Source organism: Lipotes vexillifer, unplaced genomic scaffold, assembly GCF_000442215.2.
Source record: "Lipotes vexillifer unplaced genomic scaffold, Lipotes_vexillifer_v1.1 scaffold1567, whole genome shotgun sequence".
Lineage (NCBI taxonomy): Eukaryota > Metazoa > Chordata > Mammalia > Artiodactyla > Lipotidae > Lipotes > Lipotes vexillifer.
Genome location: NW_006787589.1, coordinates 39,032 through 59,303, shown reverse-complemented (window position 1 = coordinate 59,303; position 20,272 = coordinate 39,032). Strand labels below are relative to the sequence as shown.

Sequence of the window (20,272 nt, the reverse complement as noted above, 5' to 3'; positions counted from 1 at the left end):
CACACACACACACACACACACACACACACACACACACACACACACACACACACACACACGGTAAAGTCAGACCCAGCTTGACTCCTCCCCACTTCCTTTCCCGCAGACAGCCTTCGGGCGTATTTTCTCCGGCTCTGGGAATTGTTCACCTGCTGTTAAGTCAGGCAGGGCTAGGGCAGGGCTGAGCAATCAGGGAAGGCTTCCTGCAGGAGATGGAACTGACAAGTCCTTGAAGTGGAGTAGAATCTAGACTGGCTGGAAGAGAGGAGTGAGGTTCGAGGGGAGGAAAGCAAAGGCATAACATTTGCTTTCCAGCTCTGCCAGGCTTCACTAGCTAAGCAGGTCCATCTGATAAGCCCAAAGCCCAGCTCCTATACCAATTGCGCCAGTCCTGGGGTTACTGCCCTGAGTCTGTTCTTCTGGCCGGAGAAGCATCTGCGGTGGCACCAGCTCCTCTGTCTTTGGCGAGGCAGAAACCAAGTCCTCCCCATGCTTGGGGCAGGAGGTAGGAAGCAGGTTCCAGGCCGCGAGGGAGCCAGTCACAGGGTTTATGTTAATGTGGGCCCTCCCCCAGCCGGCGCTTAGCCTATTACCCAGGCCCTGCCGACAGCTTAATTACCGCCGCAGCGAGCCTCGGCCTGCCTTCCACGGTTCCCTAAAATAATAAGGATGGCGTCACCGACTTCCCGCGCCATGTGCTCCCACCCGTGCCTTCAGAGCTCTATTGTAGGAAACAGACAAAATCCAGAGACCCAGATGCTTTTTTCTTAGAGAGATTTTTTGCTTGTTTTTGTTTGTTTGTTTTAAAGTAAGGTGGGACCCTGCCCCTTAGTTAAGATTTTAAAAGATCTTTAAGAGGTATGGAGACCTGAGTCTTAGCTACCACTGAGGCTGCAGAACAGCCTCCTATTAGGAGAAACACGAAAGCTACGTGGTTGATTCCCCGGTCTTCCACTGGGGACTGTGATTTCCGATCAGAGCAGCGGCGTGGTGTGGTGTGGTGTGGCAGGAGAATCACGCAGCTTGGGGTTCCTGGGCTCTTGGCCAACTCTGGACCTTGCTTCTTCCTCTAGAAAAAGAGAGCTAAACTAGACCAGCATGTTGCAAACTGTGGGTCACTTTTTTTAAAAAATCATTTTTTAACGTAATAGAAAAGAGTAATTGTAACAGGGTAAGTTTTGTTTCAGTGTGTATGCCTATACACACACACAAACATGTGTGTGCTGAGCCAAGGTGTTAATGTATTTTTTATTGTGGGTTGTGGTCAGAAAGCCACTGACCTAGATGATCCTGAAGGCCTTTCTAAGCTTTCGAAACGTCCAACTTTCCCCCCAGAGCCTGACTTTTCCCCCATGGAACCCGACTGATTTTTGCATCTTTTGCCACACTGACTGTTAAGCAGAACTAGAGATTTTAGGGACAGAACCACAAGTGTCTATCACTGCTATCGAGCACCTCTGAGAAGACGCCGATTTCCCCTCAGCCTCGGTGTCTCAAACAGTTGGTCTTCGAGCTGGAAATGGGATCTGCAACAGGGGATGGCCCATTTAAAAGCTGACCTATTTAAAACCCATGAGCACCAAAAAAACACGGGGTCAATCTGATTTAAGTCTTCTGTTGGAAGCCTGGGACCTGAAAACTAAATTGGTCAGGGACTGACAAGGTTGAAACCAAAGCTACAAATATTTATTACATTCTTGTTTGGTGAAAAAAAAGATCAGGCTTCGAGTTTCGTGGGACAAACTAAACAAAACAAGGTGTAGGTATAAAATCCAGCAGGGGGTGTCTTCTGGGCACACCATCTTAGCCGTCCAGAACGTGGAGAGGCTTCTGTTCCATGAGGAAGCCTTGCGGGCAGCAGGGGTGACTCAGAGCTGTGGGTCTGCCTTGATTCCCATTCTTGGGCCTTGACTCAATCCACAGGCCATGGATTGAGGAATAGGCAGGTGGCTTTTTCCAAGCTGGGGATGCTCTAAGTGCATTATTTCATCTAATCCAACCCTAAGTGGTGGACACTATTGTCATTGGAGGAAACAAGCTCAGGAGAGGTGAGATGATGAGCTTGCAATGGGGAATTTGAACTTGAGCCAGGTGCGTCCGACTCCAGAGCCTGCCTTCTGTTCACCTCTCCACATTGCCTCAGGAAGTGCTGGAAAAATAAAGAGCAGTGCCCTCTCGAGCTTCCTTCTCTCTGGTTCTGGCCTTCAGAGGGCTCTGCTTTAGGCCCAACCTGTCCATTTAAATCGGGGCCAACTTCATGGGCATGTGACCTGTGTGGTCACACAGGCTCCACGCTTAGAAGGTCCCTCCCTGCTCTTGGGTTTAATGCGCTCCTGTCACTGTCTGGGAATTCTTAACAATTTTTGAGCAAGGGGTCTCCCGTTTTCATTTTACACTGGGCCCTGCAAATTATCTGGCCAGCCCTGGCTTTGCCATAGTGCATCCCCTTTCTTGGTCTTTCTGGGTCCCTCCTGCCTGTCCTTAGTGTGCCCATCCTCTCGGGGTGGAGGCATGTGAAGCATGCACCCTGTTCCCAGCCTCGGGCCTGCTACGTGGCACAGTGGACTATAGTTGTTTACCAGGGGTCTGTCTCCTCCTAGCCCGCCACCACACCTCTTGCTGGCAGGGACCCCAGCTGTGGCTCTCTGTCACCTCCGTCCCCCCTCAGCTGCTCAGATGGACAGTGTCACAGGAGCTTGCTGGGTGGAGAGAGGGGTTTCTTAGGGGCAAGAGACCTGAGTGCAGACCACTGCGTCGGGTCAAGAAGAGGGTGCACCATTGACCTACCTCCTCTTGGGGCTTACGCTTACCTAGGGGGACACAAAACATACGAGAACACGTTGTTGTTATTGTTTATAATAAGGGAGGGCTTGTTCAACGTGTATCGGACTGGTTGCACTGTGTCACGACGCTTTGTCTCCCTCTGTATGCCCCAGCACCTAGTGCTGTGGCTGGCACGATAAACAGGAACATTTGTTAAGCAGTTGCTCTGGTGTCCGCTCCCTGCTAGGCTGATTACGGAGAAGGACAGTTCCTGACCTCTAGGAGGATCGGATGCTTAATACACGATTAAATGATTCATGCGGCAGCTGCCCTCGGTGCCCCGGGATGCTCAGAGCTAGGTGCAGAAGGCTTCCTGGGGAGGCGGGCTTAACTAGATCTGTAGGCGAGTGTGTGAGGTGGGCAGGGGGCGATGAGATTGGAGGAAGTGGGGAGACGTCGAGAGTGGAGGGCCTCCTTGGGTCAGTTTAGGACCTTGAATTTTTTTCCCAGAGGCGGCGGGAAGCCAGGAATGTTTTCTAGGCCAGAGTTTGCACTTTATAGGTTAAACAGATATCATCCTCCCCTTTCTTCGAGGCAGAGCCTGAGACCTCAGGGATCGAGTCAGAGTCATTCAGCCAGCCAGCCAGGCCTTGGCCTCCGGGTGGGGGCCTATTCCTAGTAGTCCAGCATTTCCACTGTTACATGGACCCCATTTGGAAGCAGAAGCAGACTTACAGTGACTTAGATGGCCGGGACCAGGACTGCAGTGCCGGCAGTTAGAGAGGAATGGTCAAATGTGAGAGATCTGTAAAGACAAGATTTCACAGTTTTGAAACAAGCAACGGGTTGTTCCTTAGAGTAATAATGTGTTCGTGTTTATCACGGACAGTTCAGCTCCCCTTGGTGAGAAATGACTGCTGCGTCCTTGCTTTGGGGACAAGTTTTTCAGGAAATGCCGGAGCCGTGCAGTCTGATTTCTTGGGAACCTTCAGTGCCTCCCCGCTAATATCTCCGGGGGGCGGGGATGGGGGGGGTGGGCGCTGAGTATGAATATGCAGACACTTCTTGGGTGTTAACGCTGGAGGGATGAAGCAAAGGATCCTATGGAGGGTTTTTGGGGCGATTGAAAAGTTCCCGATACAAGCAGAGTAATTCCAGTTTTGGGTTCTGGAGAGAGTAACCGCGTTCGGATATTTTTAAACGGCCAGTGGAGTTGGGAGAGAGTCTAAACCCAAAGTACAAATTTTCAGTTTAATTTTAACTTTGCACTTAGCTCACACCCATGGTTTGGCGGGGAGAATAGGCCTCACTTTTTTTTTTTTTTCTTTTTTAAGCAGAATACACCCTGGATGTAAAAGGGATGTTCTCTTCACATGGAAGGGTTTGCAGCAGCAGCAGCAGCGAGCAGAGATGGGAGGAAGCGGGCTGGAATTGCAGCAGGATTTCAAAGTCAGTTTAGGGAAGGTTGGGGTGGGTTTGACGTTTTGAAACACGTTAGCCTGCCCTGGAGCTGTAAGAAAGCGTGGCCTTGTGTGGAAGCAGGTGGAACAGGGGGTGGACGGAATACCTTCCACAGGTCAGCTCTTGGGCTGGAGTTTTTGTTTTTTCCTGTTTGGTGCATTACAGACACTTCACAGGCTGCTTACTTGCCATCCCCGATGTGACTCATCACCTCACAGAGAGGCAGTGGGTTTCCCCCGATGTGGTTTGGCCTCTCTGGTGTAAGCCTCAGCCCACCCCTCCCCTCTTTGATCTCTCCCCAAACTGTGCTGAAACCCCGCCAGGAAGGAAATGCAGAAACCATGGGGATCCCGGAGGCCCCACAGACCTGGAGCAGCCACCTGGACTTCCAGACACCACAGGCTTTCCCTCCTGAGCGATGGGAAGCAGCCTCTTTCTCCTTGGGGAAGAGCAGGGTCTCAGGCCCCCCGGGTCCCTCTCCAGGTCCTCCCCCACTGACTGCAGTGTCATTGGAACGGGGGCTGGGTTAAGTTTTGTGCTTTGGTTACCGAGGAAGTGTAACCAGGGTGGGACCGCTGGGAGTGGCCCCCACCCGCCGGTGGAACAGTTAGAAGAGGGGCCTAAGGGGGTGTAGGTGCCGTCAGGGTAGCTTGTAGGATCAGTTGGGGGTCTGCAAGAGCCTGTGCCCTGCACTTGGGAATAGCAGGGAAACCCTCCTTATCTTGCGGCAACACTGACCATCGGGGTCCATTAGATACCCACCTATGCCCATTCCTGGGGCTTTAGGACCTGTGGTTCAGATGTGGCTGTAAAATGGGAGAACACCCCAGGAACACCCTGTGGAGCGATTGTGAGGATTAAATGAGACAGTGCCTGTGAAGAGTGTGCCTGCTAAGGGGTCTGGAAAGAGCCCATGATTGTTGTTAATAAAAGCATCAGTAGTGGTGGCTTGCATATTGTCCCCGAGAGGAATGGCCACCAGTTTGGGCATGGTGCTGGGAGCTGGAGCTGGAACCTTGGGTCTGTCTGTAGAATTCCCAGGCAGCATTGTGCCTCTCCGGGACAGAGGCTGACTTCCAGGAGGAATTCCCTTGACTCCACAGCACCATCTCTCCCTGTTACTGAGGCCTCCTCCTTGGCTGATGGCCGTAAGAGGAGAAGCCCTGGACCCATCTAGAAAAACCACATGTCTGAAATCTTTGAGGGTGGACTGGAAACCCTTCTCATATTTGTCTTTCTTTGGTGGAGCTTAAACAATTCCCAGGGCCTTCCAAGGAAAGGAGTGAATGGAGGAGCCACTCCAGTGGCTGTGTGACCCCAGCAGTAACTGCAAACGAGGGGGAGGTGACTCTCCCTTCCCCGGGAAAGTTGATCTCCCTCCACTGTTCCCCTAAGGCCTGGTTTCCTGGCTCTACACTGATTTCCTGCCCTAGGGCAGAAGGCCTCATGGGATTCATTCCCAGGCACACTTGCAGTGACCTTGAGAAAGGTGGCTTGACCTGGACATCCCCTCCCCTGGGGACTGAGAGAGTGGGAAAGAACTTAACTTCCCCGATCCCAGATCCAAGGGAAAGGTGGGCTCTGGCGCTGGTGCTTGAGCCGAGAGCTTGCTAGCTCTGGGTGAGGGTGAGAGCTGCCTCGCCCGGCTTTGCCCCTCCTGGCAAATTGCTGCAGTCCTCGACTGAGCAGGCGCTCTCTCTCCACCAGGGAAGAAGGCAGTGCAACTATAGGGTGCTTGGCCCACACATGCCCCGAGCTCTCCTGGTCTGACCACTGGCAAGGGTGGACTGAGGAGGGGCACAGCAGCCTGCTGTGGATTCTGTTCCCCCCGTGTTGGCCCAGGGACGCCCGAGTAGGAGGACCACTGAGACAGACAGTCATCCTGGGCCGTGCAGGAGGAAGCTGGGCAAATGGGCCTGCTGAGAGGCAGGGAGCAGCCCTGGGCAGGGACTGCTTAGAATAGGCCTGTCTGCTTATCTAGGAGGAGAGCCTGCTCCCTGCCTCTCAGCAGGAGTGACAATGCAGGGCTGCTGTGGTGAAGGACGGGCCTGTACCGAGTGACCCATGGGTGAGAAATCCGAACCTGTGGGTGAAGTCCCAGGGAGGCATCATATCCAGCTGACGTCGGTACATGTTTCCTGGAGGCTGTAGGGAGGGGGCACGTGGAGATGCTGTGTCAAGCACCAGGTGCAGCCAGGAGGGATCACCTTTAAGGTGCCTGCCAGCCCTGGAAGGCCAGGGAGCAGCCCTCTATCAGCTCAGGACAGGAGTGGATAACTCTGGGCATCTCTCTGGAGGGCCAGGCAGCCTGGTGTCCCTTGCTGACTCCCCCTGGGTCATTTCAGGCCTGAGACCTGAGGACTCTTCCTCAGCCTGTCTCCCTACCATCTGCGCTGGAACCTGCAGCCAGGTCTGCCTTTTAACAACACAATGAGATGGTAGCTCTTTATCAGCTCTTTCTATCTCATTTGAAATAAGGATTTAGGTCCCAAGTTTTGGGTAAGAAGAGAAGAGAAGGGAATCTAAGAACTCTAATAGGGCAAAACCACCTCCAGGGAGTTGGCAGGGGCAGGCAGGGCCACAGAGGTGCCTCCAAAGACTGACTTTTGGACTTTGCCAACCTCAGCATATCTATATGGGTCCATCTTGGGTTTGTGGATATCCATTCTCTCCTTCCACATCTACTCCCAGGACCCTGAAGAGCAAAGTCTAGAGCCATGATATTCCATATGGTAATTTACATGTTTCTCTTTACACTTATATTGATTAAAACTAAATAAAATTTGGGACTCTCCAGCAGTCCAGTGGTTAAGACTCTGCGCTTCCACTGGTTTGACCCCTGGTTGGGGAACTAAGATCCCACATGCTGTGCGGTGTGGCCAAAAAAAACCCCCAACTAAATAAAATTTAAAACTTAGTTCCTCAGTCTCACCTCGGCGGCCACATGTGGCTAGTGGCTCTTCTCTTAGATGGGTTTCCATCGTCACAGAAAGTTCTGTTGGTTCTGGTGGACAGCGCTGGTCCAGAGGATGGAGAGTTGGAGGGGTCCCTGGTCTGTGACCCTTACAGTGGGGCCAAGTGGTGAATGCCAGGCCGGATGGGCAGGCTCTGACCGTGGTGGCAGGGGCAGGTACGAGTGCAAGCAGAGGGGGACGTCCTGGGAGCCGTCCACGGACACATGGAGGTGAAAGGCCCGTGGGGGGGCTGAGGAGGTGAAGTCGTAGGTAGCTGACCTCAGTAAGACGGTCAGGCAGGGCCGTGGTGGGCGCTGGGAGAGGGGCTCTGATGGAATGGCAAGGCCGAGAGGTTGCCAACAGTGTTACGGCTGGTACAGTGGGGAGCTGGGGGCTGAGGTGTGGCGGTAGGGTTGGAAGGAGACACCGGCCCCAGCCTTGCCGACAGCAGCGGGGCCTATTGCGTTTGTCTTCTCCAGTCCGGCCAAGGCTCCTGTCCGGAGGGGCCCCCTGGTTCTGCAGCTCCGTTCACCGCAACGCTCCCCTAGATCCCCCCAGCATTGGTACGGGCAGAAAGATCAGGGTGGGCGCTGGTGCTGCCATGCTTCCTGGCCTGCCTCCTGCCCTCCCCCTCCCCCTCGCCCAGTTGGTTCACGCCCTCCTTCCCTTTCCAGGTGAAAGAGCTTGTCCTGGACAACTGTCGGTCAAATGAAGGCAAAATCGAAGGCCTCACAGATGAATTTGAAGAACTGGAGTTCTTGAGTACAATCAACGTAGGCCTCACCTCAGTCGCAAACTTACCAAAGTTAAACAAACTTAAGAAGGTAAATAGAGCGGAGGAGCGTGTGTGCTTGGGAGGCCGGGCTGGGGAGGAGGAAAGGGTCATTGTTCCACATTGAGGGAGCGTAACTGAAGGGGGGAGGCCGGGTGCGAGCCCCAGCCCCAGCACGCCTGCCGGGTCCTGAGCCAACTCCCTTCCTGGCCTGTCTGCGGGGAGCCGGCTGCCTGAGCCCAGAGCCTTCCTTTTAAAAGCCATTTCTGCTTTTTCTCTCCCTGCCTCTTTAGCTTGAACTAAGCGATAACAGAATCTCAGGGGGCCTGGAAGTATTGGCAGAAAAGTGTCCGAACCTCACGCATCTAAATTTAAGTGGCAACAAAATTAAAGACCTCAGCACAATAGAGCCACTGGTGAGTCACTGGGGTGGGAGGGATTGATATCAGGGAATATACTACTTTTGCCTTTGTATAACATGCTTTTTTGTTTTTACTCTAATTGTGTACCATGAGATAGAGTCGGGGCTCCTACTTCTGGTTCGTCCGTAGAGAAACAGGCCTAGAGAAGTTAAAGAGCTTGACCAGGGTTGCACAGTTAGAATGGGCATCAGGGTGAAGGATGCTGTAGGACCCAGGTCTCAATTTCTGGTCTAGTGCTTTTCTTCTTACAGTTTCTTCTCAGCTTTGGAAACCTGAGCTGTCATTTCTTTAGGCTTAGAGCATGGCTTGTGCCCTTCACTGGGGAGAGAGGAGCCATCCGGGAATTAAGCTGACCCTGGAGGTGGTCACCTGCTTTCTCCTTGGGTCACTGGCCAGAGGCTAGCACCTCTGAACCGTGGGAGGTGGGTTGGTCCCGACACAGGCCCCCTGGGATGACAGAGAGCCGTGTGGCACGGGAGCCCCATGCAGGCCTTCCCCTGTGGGGCGCAGAGAAGAGGGACCCTGGTCACCAGTCCTGGGTGTGATGGTGACCAGGGACTCAGAGATCTGGGCTGCATTTCCTCCTCCGCTGGTCCACATAGAGCTGAGCACACCCCAAACCTCACGATTCACTAGCCAGAAAGGGGCAGGTCATGGTTAGAATAACAGTTTCTATATTACCCAGATCTGAATGACTGTATTCCCTTGACTTCAAGGAAGTCAACTGTAAGATGTATCACTGATTCATGATAGCTTTTTTGAAATGTAGAAATAACTACCGCATTAAATTAACACTTACTGTAAATATATACATAAGAATGACTGTAAGTCATGTGCCTTAGAATCAGGGAAAGGCCATGAGGATGTCTGGCCAAGTGGGCCACGTTTCCCTTCTCTGGGTATATAGAGTGGCAGTTGGGGCATCTCTCAGTTTGCGTTCTTGTCCAAAACACATTCCTTGCCCTTCATGGATGCTTGAAGGGCAGGTTGATGGGCCAGCGTGGCAGAACGGGAGAAGCTGGCATTTCTCCTCCCAGCTCAGACTTTACCTACCTGCTCATCTGTGGCATAGGTTCAACTACGAGACTATGCTGCCCATTGCACTTTCTTTCAGGTCTTCCACCAGTTTCCCCGGGGAAGCAAACTATGTTGCTCTACCTGGAAGCCTTGATTTCATAATTTCAGTATAAGAGGAAAAAATCCTTGAAGTTCTGTATATGTGTGTTTTAGTTGTGATTTGGGTACCACTGTAGATCGATCACACACACACACACACACACACACACACACACACACACACTATTCCCTTGCCCAGACCACACATGGTTTTGTAGCTTCTTCCCTGATTATCAGTGTGATTAACGTGTTTTACTCACTTCTGAGAGTGGAGAAACTGTCTTTGGTTGGGAGATGCTGGCCTCACCCACCCAGTCCGCAGCTCGGACTCCTTCCCTGCCCTTGACCCTCTGCCGAGAATGACCGGGTCTCAGTCCCGAAATCTCAAGAGAGCAGCCTCATTCCTGACATTGACCCTGAGGGACAGTAGCCTTAATCACCAGTTATGCCTGGCCCCACTGGAACAGGGACTTGGCCCGGGGTGGGGTTCCTGCGCCCTGAAGACGTGTGAGGTAGGAAGTCAGGAGGCAGCTGTTTCTTGCTAGATGTATGACCGTTTTGCTTCCTGGGCCTCAGATTCCAGCCACCAAGTGGGTATAATATGGGCCTAGAACCCATCGATACATAAAGCTTTGATAAAGCAAATTGTGCTAAGTACTATGGACAAAATCTGGATGCTTCACTGGTTTTTCTCTTGTCCGTTTTGACAGGCAAAGAGTAAGCGCACGGGTCTGAAGTCGGGCTGCCTGATCAAATCCCAATTCTCTGCCCTCTGCTTCCTTGTCTGGAAAATGAACTAATAATTATTTCTGCCTTATCGGGGTCATGAGGATAAATTGAGTTAATCCATAAAGTGCTATATTAATTGCCATTATTATTATTATTCATAGAAGGAGGTAGTTTGTTAGTTCCTGTGGCCTTTTCAGTTCCTCTCTGGCTCCTTAGTCACAGGGGCAGGCAGCAAAGCTCCTGGCTTATGCATCAAGGGAGCCCCGGGTTAATTTCAGGTGCGTCACCGTTACGGCAAGAGCTGTAATTGCAGAATAAAAGTGTTGGCATCGGATGAGGCTTCGAAGATCCTCAAGTCCAACCCCCCATCTTCCACGTGAATGAACATGAGGCCCCCCCCAGCCAGGGCTGACACGGCCGGACAGAGCCAAACCAGAGTGTGCTCATCACCTGTGAGCCTGGAGCTCTGCACGCCGTCTCACATCACCCCCATCTGTCTCCCCACCCCGCCTCCCACGCCACTCACTGTCAACTTTGTTATTTGCTTGCAGAAAAAGTTAGAAAACCTCAAGAGCTTAGACCTTTTCAATTGCGAGGTGACCAACCTGAACGACTACCGAGAAAACGTGTTCAAGCTCCTTCCTCAGCTCACGTACCTCGATGGCTACGATCGGGACGACAAGGAGGCCCCCGACTCGGACGCCGAGGGCTACGTGGAGGGCCTGGAGGATGACGAGGAGGATGAGGATGGTGAGTGGCGCCAGGGAGAGGCCAGGCCAGGCTTTATGGGGGGCGGGCTGGGTGTCAGGGGGCCTCCACTGGCCCCCGAGGCCTATCGACCTCTTTCTAGAGCTGTGGAGGGGAGTGGGCTGTCTGCTCTGTTTACTGTTGTCCCTGGTCTGTCTCATTGATTGACGGCCCTAAAATAACAGGGCCTGAGCCCCAGAGAAACATCCTGAGGTTCTCCAACTGCATAATAACTCCTTAAAAACCATCTGAGTCTTCCTTCAGTTTTTTTCCCTTTTCCAAAGTCCCCCTGAAAATGAGATCCTACAGTGTCTCTCTATAGTGTGGTGCCGGACTCAGATACTCTTCCAGGGAGGGGATGAGCGGATGGAGGAAGGTGGGGTGTGGCCTGAGGGTCCCCTCTCTCCATCTAGGGTCCGGTAGTGGAGATGAGGTCACGGCTGGAGAGGTCGTGGGGCCCCCAGCTGACTGCCGCCCACGGGACCACATGGTAGGACCTGGGGGGTGAGGACTCAGGAGCCCCAGGGGACCAGGAAGCAGATGAGGCTGCAGGCAGCACGTTGGGCTCCCTGGTGGTGCGGTGAGCAGTCAGGGACCACAGGAAGGAAAGAAGGAAAAGGAAGGAGAGCCTCGCATTTCCTTCCCACACTGCCAGTTCAGTGCGGCTTCCCTACAGGTCTTTGTGGCCAGAGTAAAGTTGAGGGTTGAGACCTTGCCTGAATAATTCAGATGTAAGAGTGCTTTTCCCTTGTTAGGTGGGTGTATTTTACAAGGGATTCAGACACCCTGTTTGCCTTAGTTTGTTCCATCTTGTGATGGGACAGAAAGGTCCCAGGACTGGAGCCCTGAGACCAGGCTTCTAGGCCCAGATCTGCAGCTAACTCCAGGTGTGACCTTAAACAACTCACTTCTCCCGCTCTGGGACTCCGTTTCCTCACCTTTAGGGCAGCGCGTTTGGCTAGATGCTCTTTGTGAATGAATTGACTTCTCAGCTGTCCCAGGCCTGTACCTTGGTTCTCTGATCCGGCATTTTCTCTCCCACCTCAGCCTCCACGAGAGATCTTTTGTTCTCGTAATACTTGGGAGGAGGGCTTACCTTTGGGATCATTTTAGGATGCTTATTTTCTGGGTTACTTTAGGATGCGTTCAGTCACATTAGAGCTTCCAGGCTGTGGGCCTGGACGGGCGTGGGAGAGTCGTGGGCCGCACACCTCTGGCGCCAGGCCCTGGGCCTGTGCTGTGGGAGGGAAGGGCCAGCTCACCACCAGTTTTCTTCTTGTCCCCATTCCCACCGCACAGAGGAAGAGTATGATGAAGATGCTCAGGTAGTGGAAGATGAGGAGGACGAGGAGGAGGAGGAGGAAGGTGAAGAGGAGGATGTGAGCGGAGAGGAAGAGGTGAGAGGTTGGGCTGGGCAGGGAACCGTCTCTCGGAGCCCCCCTCACTTACCCTGCTGCCTCTGAGTCAGTCCCACTAACTGCCTCAGTGATCCGCCTCGGCAGCCGGGAGCCCTGGCTGGTAATCGAACCCACTTCAGGGCCTGTTACTGGGTTGGTCTGGGAGAGGCAAGCCTTGCAGCTGGCCCTGGAAAAGAAAGAGGGAGGGGATTCATCTGCTGGGGCAAGCCTGGCACTTGTTTCCACATGAAAATTAGCTCCTGTAGAATCCACATCCCCTTTTTCTACCTCTTTGCGTTAGTATGTTAATTCAGATATTCAGTGAGCACTTACAGTGTGCTAGGGAAAATCAAAGGCTGCCTTGAACTGGTGGGTAATAGGATAAGACACTGCTGGATTCCACATCAGAGGGCGACAAGTGTCCCCTGTACACAGCGGATAGTGCCATTATCCAAACACTGTCTGGCATCATTTTTTAACAAGGTCTGGGATGTGTCTGTGATGGGGTGGATCCCAGCTTCTACCACTTGCTAGCCGGGTGTCCCTGAACAAGTTCCTTGACCTTCTGAGCCTATTTCCTCATCTGTACAATAGGTGTCATTTTACAGCTGGGTTGTAAATAGGGATCAACTCACTGGCTTAAGAGGATAAAATAATTTGTAAGTAAAATGTTTAAGGACAAGGGAGTGTCTGACCACTTACTATTTTAGGCTTTCACGCCCTTCTCCAAGGTCCTGGCTCTGTGTGCTGGGTTTTGTGTTTGGATGTTCTGAGTCTTCCTATAGCAGAGTCATTTTCCCTGGCTTTTCAGATTTCTAAATCAACTCTTGCTAATTGCAAAACTTAGACCGAGAGAGGTTTAAAATGATGACAGTGTGGACAAGGTACCTGCCTTCTCTCCCAGTTCCCTGTCTCTCTCCATCAAGGACACAGATACCTGTCTGCCACACAGACCTGCTCAGGCGGGATCTCCCAGCTGGCCCCCCACAAGCTGGGGAGAGGCAGGTCGGGGTTAGTGAGAAAGCTGGTGAGATAGGCTTGGTTCCCGTCAAGTTGTACTGCTGGGTGTCTCTTCTCCCCAAGTGTAGGCTGCTAGGCTCACCTCTGAAGAATATTGTGTATTTTAAACATAGAGACCTAGCAAAATAGGCCCCCCCAGGACAGGGCAATAAGTCATGTTGGCCAATGAAAGGAGAGCGCGCGCGCGCACACACACACACACACACACACACACACACACACACACACACACACACACACACACACACACACACACACACTGATTAAGGAACTATTTGGTGACATTATGAAAGGATATTTCCCTTGACAAAAAGAAGTCTGTTGCCAAGTTCTTATTAAACAGAGGGCTGCCTGGTACTTTAGGAACAGTGTTCATGCAGAGATTCAACTAGCCTGGATCTACCGGAGCAGCGTGAAGCGTGGTCCTGTGTTGAGGGGGAATTCATACCCCTTGCTGAATCTCACGGAGCTGGGAGTAATGTGCTGGGCAGGGGGTGAGAATTGTATTTTTCCTCCCTCCAAGTGACCCAAGTTTGCAAGACGGTGAAGGGGCTGCACTCACGCACAGACTGGGGTCTGGACTGGGGTCTTCTCTTGAAGCCAAAACTAGAGTGAGGACAGATGAAAGCTCGGCCTGCTTCACACGATGGAGAGTCGGCTGGGAAACTTGTTTCCCTAGGAGGGCACACTGCGGAGCTGCCTGAGTTATAGGGACTTCAGGTCAGGAATTCTTAACGGGGGATAGAATCCACCCCCCTCTGCTGACACTGTTTGCAGATATTGTGTGTAATGTGGGTATTTTCTAGGGAAGGGGTTCGAAACTTTCTACAGATTCTTAAAGGGGGGTCCTTGACACAAAAGAACCTCTGCTTTAGGTTCACCGGTGCAAAGCAGGTCCATGGGAGCTCTGAGGGGCTGGGGGCGGCCCCTACCTTTCTGAGCTCGGTGTCAGGGAAAGTGGCATCCTCCACGTGTCCCACAGTCGGGGCGTTCCTAATGTCCGGTGTCCATCTTCTCTCCTAGGAGGATGAGGAAGGTTATAACGATGGGGAAGTAGACGATGAGGAAGATGAAGAGGAGCTTGGTGGTACGGCAGCGTTTTTACTCTCCGTGGGTAGCAGGCTGGCCCCCTCAGTCGACAGTAGATGGCCTGGGTCCTGAGGGCCTGGCCTTGGTTTGCCAGGGTTGGCAAAGCATCCTAGACGTACGGTCCCCTGCTTTCCCAGCCGGGGGGCGGGGGGGGGGGCGGGTTGAGTAGGAGGCGGGATCCGTGTTTAATCTGAATGCCTTTTCCTTACTCTTCCAGAAGAAGAAAGGGGTCAGAAGCGAAAACGAGAACCTGAAGATGAGGGGGAAGACGATGACTAAGTGGAATAACCTATTTTGAAAAATTCCTATTGTGATTTGACTGTTTTTACCCGTACCCCCCCAAATCCCACTCCCCGAAACTTATTTTTTTCTGATTGTAACGTTGCCGTGGGAACGAGAGGGGAAAAGTGTACTGGGGGTTGTGGGGGGAGGGAGGGGGGAGGGGTGGAATAAAATACTATTTTTACTGCCACTCTTTATTTTTTTTCCCCTACTTTTTCTTTGTGTCTGTTTTGTCCCTGATAAATTTGCGATAGCTGAGTACACACAAGTGAGCGTTTGTTCCTTACCCTCAAAGAAAGAGGACGGTTTGGAGATCTCTGACATTTCCTGGCATTTCCCGAGTCTCCTGAGTTGGTTGGAAGGCCTTGGCTGGCCTCAGTTTGGTTTCTCAAAGCCCAGGAGGGGCTGAGCACCAGCCGCATCTTACCTCTTGTTCCGGTTCCCGTGATTTCCGCATTTCTTGGGCCTGCTAGAGGCAGCCAGCGCCCTGGTTTGTAAATAGCAACCTAAAGGCGTATTTTGGCGCTGGTCGGGGGATCTTCCCCGTCTCCCGTCCCCTTTCCCTCTTCACAGATGCTGGTGGGCTCCGCTGTCCGAAGAAGACTGGTGTCACTCTTGTGATGAGCCAGAGAGCTGAGAGCAGCAGGCTTCTGAGTTAGGAGTAAAATGGATTTGGTAATTCTAATTAAAAGAGAAGCAAACCCTCAAACTTCAACCTCTTTCAAAGATTAAAAACAAAACTGTCCTATCTCGTTCTGTAAAATATTAGAACGCTTTGTTTTACAAAATGACAAGAGAATTCTTCTATGTGTCCTTCTGTGCTTAGACCATTTTTACAAACCTAAGCACAGGAGATGCTGCTGCATGTCGGCTGGGTTTCTTTTTTCATACACTCGAGCACGGAAAAACTAACGCAAAATTGTATTTTCTTACCTAGTGGAAATCTGAAATGACTGCAAATTCCTAGCGAATGTACAGGTTTGCTTTCCTGTGTCCCTCTTCTGGATTGCTTTTGAAGTGACGTGTGACTCCTTAGCCCGTGTTTCATCTGTATAAAAGAACATCTGCACCGGTTCCCCCCACCCCTCAGAAGAGCCAAACTTTGAGTTTTATGTCTGTTTGTCATTGATAAATTTCAATAAATCTTTTTATACAATTTTTTTGGGGGTGGCTTCTTTTGAGTCCAACAGGTCATTGATCTCGGATGAATTCCAGATAACCTGCTAGCTGATGGGGGTGCAGGGGCGAGCTTCACCTCGGTTACCTGATAAAAACGTTTTTCTTACAGGATATATAACCTGATACACTAAGTTTGGATACTTTGGGTCTCACCTTGAGACTCGGTGGTGTGCTATCTTCATTAAAAACTTCATTTGGGTGGGGAAGTGGGGGTGGTGATGTAAAGAGAGAAAGATATAAAAAGAGCTGTTAAAAAACACTCACCAGAAAGGCCAGCCTTGGGACCTTACTTTGAATATCTTTCATTGTTTTGTTGTTCAGACTGTAAAAAGAATACAGGAAAACCTGAGGAATGTACAAAACAAACCTGTTCCTTTTTTCACTTAACGTTAATTATAATTTCTCTACCTCTAAAGAGTCTTTGAAAGCATGTATCTGAAATGGCTATGTAGTAGTCCATTAACTATTCTGATCTGCCTAATTCTAACCAAACGGTAAGATGTTTGGGTTATTTCCAACTTACCACTAGACATCGTTATACTTTGCAGAGTCACTACACCAAAAGGTGACATTTATAAGGCTCATGTGCAAGGTTCCATGTTTTCCAGAAGGGTTATACCAATATACTGTGGTAATTTATACACATATATTCATTCTCAGCCATATGGCCTTGAACCCGACAGCAAGCCCTAGATCCTGTGTAAATTCCAGCAGAATGAGGTGTTCTCAGGAGAGACTGACCCACCCCACCCTCTGGGTGGTACCCTGACACCTACTGCCCTCTTCTTTGGAGCAGACAGACATCCTCTGGCTCCAGGTGTAGGCTTGGGAGGTGGCCTTGAGGCCAGGTCCTATGCTAGGCATCAGGACTATGAGGATGAACTGGCCAGGCATGCTCTGTCCCTCCCACAGCTGGTGAAGGAACATGGCAGTGGAGTGAAATCCAGAGGCACTCAAGCCTGGACTCAGGTTTTCTGGCCCTGACTCCACGGGGACTTTAAGGATTGGTTAACTTCACCTAGATATGGAAATAAATGCTATAAAATGTAAGGTAAAATGGATGACGATGGATGGGTTAATGCTGATGGGACCAAGGGAGGAAAACCTTATCTAAATCAGTCATATCAAGCAGTTACATCAGCACCTGAGATACGGTCTTGTGCCCATTTTACTGATGAGGAAAACCTAGTCCAGTGACTTGGAGGTAAGAAGAGGGGGAGGCAGGGTTAAACCTGTTTGGGCTATTTCCATTTCATCGAACTTAGAATGGCAAGGAGGAAGAGGAAGCTCATCCAGAGGGGGAGAGGCAGTAAGAGCTGACCCTTACTGAGTTCTTGTTGTGTGCCGGGTCCCATGCTTTACGTGCAGCATCTCATCCATTTGAGATGAATCCTCACAACCTCCTTAGGTGGGTGCCACTGCCCTTGTTACACAGGTGGCTCAGAATGCGATTGGCCCAAGGTCCTGCAGCCAGAAAAGAGCAGCATCAGTAATAAACTAGGGGTGTGTGGTTCCAGCACCAGCCCTCTTAACCTTCCACTAGAGTGCCTCCGGTCAACTCCTCCCCCAGCTGCAACCACCTGTGTGGGCCAGCTGTGTTGAAGCAATTCCTCACCCCCTGCCCAGCACAGCCCCGGTGACAGGTTTCCCCACCGGGTCTAGCGAATGCCATAGGACGGACCCCTGAAATGGAAGGGCCCTTAGGAACCACCTAGTCATCAACCAGCCCTCTTCATTTGATGAAAGAGGAAACCAAAACCCAGGGAGCGTAAGTGACGTGCCCAAGGTCACCCTGCAGGGCAGTGCCAGAGCCCAACTGGAGCCCAGGACTCCCATTCCTGGGCTTCTGAAGCACCACATCTCTCGCAGCTGCACCATGTGGTTGCAGGGAAGCCAGCTGTCATGAGACGCAGAAGGTACACAGTGTAGTGTCTTCCAGAACACAACCAAGCCTTGGGGGGCAGGATGCAGTGAATGCATGGCACATCTCTCTGTTTCATGTGGCTTTGGAGTGCATCCTATGTTTTTAAATATTCACAGTGGGTAGTATCTGAGATTGATCATTCCTGAAAAGGGTGTGCATTTCTTGGGAATGTGATGATTCTTGATCATGAGTTCCTACTCTGTCGTACTATATCCATTGCCTCCCTCATCCTCATACAGATTTCATAGATGTAACCAAGGCTCAGAGAGGTGAGACCACTGGCCTCAAACCTATGTCTTTCTGATGCAAGAGACCTTGTTCTCATCCACTGTGTTGAAAGAGCCAGGCAGATGAGGGAAGAGGGGATGAGCAATTCAGTTTGTCTCATTTGCTGACTTGAAAAGGCTGTTTTTATCCTGATTCAGAAACTCATTGTTCTTGGTTGGAAGGATTCCCAGTGGATCCCTAATAAAGTGGCTTTGGATAATGGCTGACCTGAGTCCCCGGACCAGCCCTTGGACAGGCCCCTGTGGCCGGCTGGACCCAGGGCTGAGCGGGGCCAAGGAGAGGGCTGGAGATGGTGGGACAGATGAGGGCAGGTCTGAGGCTGAATCGGCCTGAGGCCCTCAAGATAGCCACGAATATGCCAGCAAGGGGAGAGACTGGAGAAAGATTCAAACCTGATGGGGCATCCGTAGACTGCTAACTGTCTCTGACTTTAGGAGCTGATGAAGGAGACATCAGTGCAGTTGCCGGCCAAGCATCAGTTGCCCTTGGTCTGGCAACAACACTACAAGGGGCCGCTGGAAGGACTCACATGGATATGGACCACTCCCATTCCTGAAGCTCAGATGGGGCTTACCCACCGCTCTGGTTCCTGGGGTGAGCAGGTGACACTGTCCTGGCCAGTCAGCATATTCCAAACTTTGACCATAGTGACTGGTACAAGGAGGAGCCTGGAACCCAAACTGGTTAAATGAGACTTGGTCCCTGGGATTTGGAAAATGAGAAACCTCCTACTGGGGGTACGGGGCTGGGAGGATGGAGGCACATTCCTTGGAGAGAACCTCTAGATGTTTCCATTTCAGCCTGAGAGAGTCCTGACTAACACAGTGAAGTGAGGACACCAGCATACATTTAGAACTTATTGTTTGCTGGGCATTGTACATTATTTTGCTCGTTTCTCATAATGTCCTATCTGGTAGTCATTATTATCCCCATTTCGAAGATTGAGCACATATATAAGTACTTGATAAATATTAGCTGCTTAGTGACAGGCACACAATAAATACTTTATAAAAATCAGCCTAGTGTTTCCCAAATTTCCCTGATAAGAATCCCTGGGGCTTGTCAGACTGCCAGGTCTCACCCCTGGGAATTCTGGTTCAGTGGCTCTGAGGCGGTGCCCAGGAATCTGTGTTTTAACAAGTGCCCAGAGGATTCTCATCATCGAGGACATTTGGGAAATGCATTCAACTCAATCCCCACCACAGCCTACTGAGGAAGGTATTACAGCCATTTTTATTTAAAGTTGAGGAAAGTGAGGCTCAAGAGAGGTTTATAACCCGCCCAAGCTGACACAGGTGGTGAGTGACAGAGCTGGGGTTTGAACCTGGGTCTACGTGACATTCACACTCCTTGGGGAAAAGGGATGATAATGACTGCCTGTGTATCTCACAGATTGTGAGATGATGCAAAAGATGGAAAGAACATCGCAAAGTGGAAAGTGAAAACCGCTACGGAGAGAGAGAAATGGCTGTTTATGAAAAAGAAGCCCAAGCAACTCAAATATTTTCTCTAACCAGAGAAAAACAGAAGTCCTAAAAGCCACTTGGAAAAAGAAGCCCAAGCAACTCAAATATTTTCTCTAACCAGAGAAAAACAGAAGTCCTAAAAGCCACTTGGAAAAAGAAGCCCAAGCAACTCAAATATTTTCTCTAACCAGAGAAAAACAGAAGTCCTAAAAGCCACTTGGTAATTAAGATAATCTGCGTGGAAGTTTTTTTTTTCCTCCCTTTAAAATTTACATGTAATAAGATTCACTCTTTGTATCAACCACTACAGTCATGCTAGATCTTAGTTTGTAGAATATCTTAGTTGTAAAAAGAAATGGAATTGCACTCTGGGCGGTATCCTAAGTCTTGCTGATGGCCTTTTGAAGGTGTTACAAGTTTTGGCCAAGGCTCAGAAGACCTAGACTCTCATCTTTGCTCTGAGACTAACAGCTGGGTGATTGCAGACAGGTCACCTTTACCTCCTATGAGAAGAGTGACGCAGACAGCATGACTCTGACAGCCTCAGTCGATAGTTTGTTACATTCTTTCCCTCCCTGCCCTGAGGCTCTAGTTAGGGCTTTGTTGAATGTGAAGTTTAGGAAAGGCATTCCCTGGTAAAAACTTCGAGGTGACAGAAGGGTT

General features: G+C 50.9%; 1 protein-coding gene across 1 annotated transcript in view; it reads left to right on the top strand.

Annotated features, from left to right (window-relative positions):
- Window positions 1-14,949, top strand: part of LOC103075184 (acidic leucine-rich nuclear phosphoprotein 32 family member A) — a 39,059-nt gene extending 24,110 nt beyond the window's left edge. Inside the window, exons 2-7 of the mRNA XM_007460320.1 lie at window positions 7,853-8,002; window positions 8,244-8,366; window positions 10,769-10,967; window positions 12,264-12,361; window positions 14,405-14,468; window positions 14,688-14,949. Of these exons, the coding sequence (XP_007460382.1) occupies window positions 7,853-8,002; window positions 8,244-8,366; window positions 10,769-10,967; window positions 12,264-12,361; window positions 14,405-14,468; window positions 14,688-14,749 (696 nt within the window). The 3' untranslated portion in view covers window positions 14,750-14,949. The remainder of the gene's footprint in view (window positions 1-7,852; window positions 8,003-8,243; window positions 8,367-10,768; window positions 10,968-12,263; window positions 12,362-14,404; window positions 14,469-14,687) is intronic.
- Window positions 14,950-20,272: the final 5,323 nt, after the last annotated feature.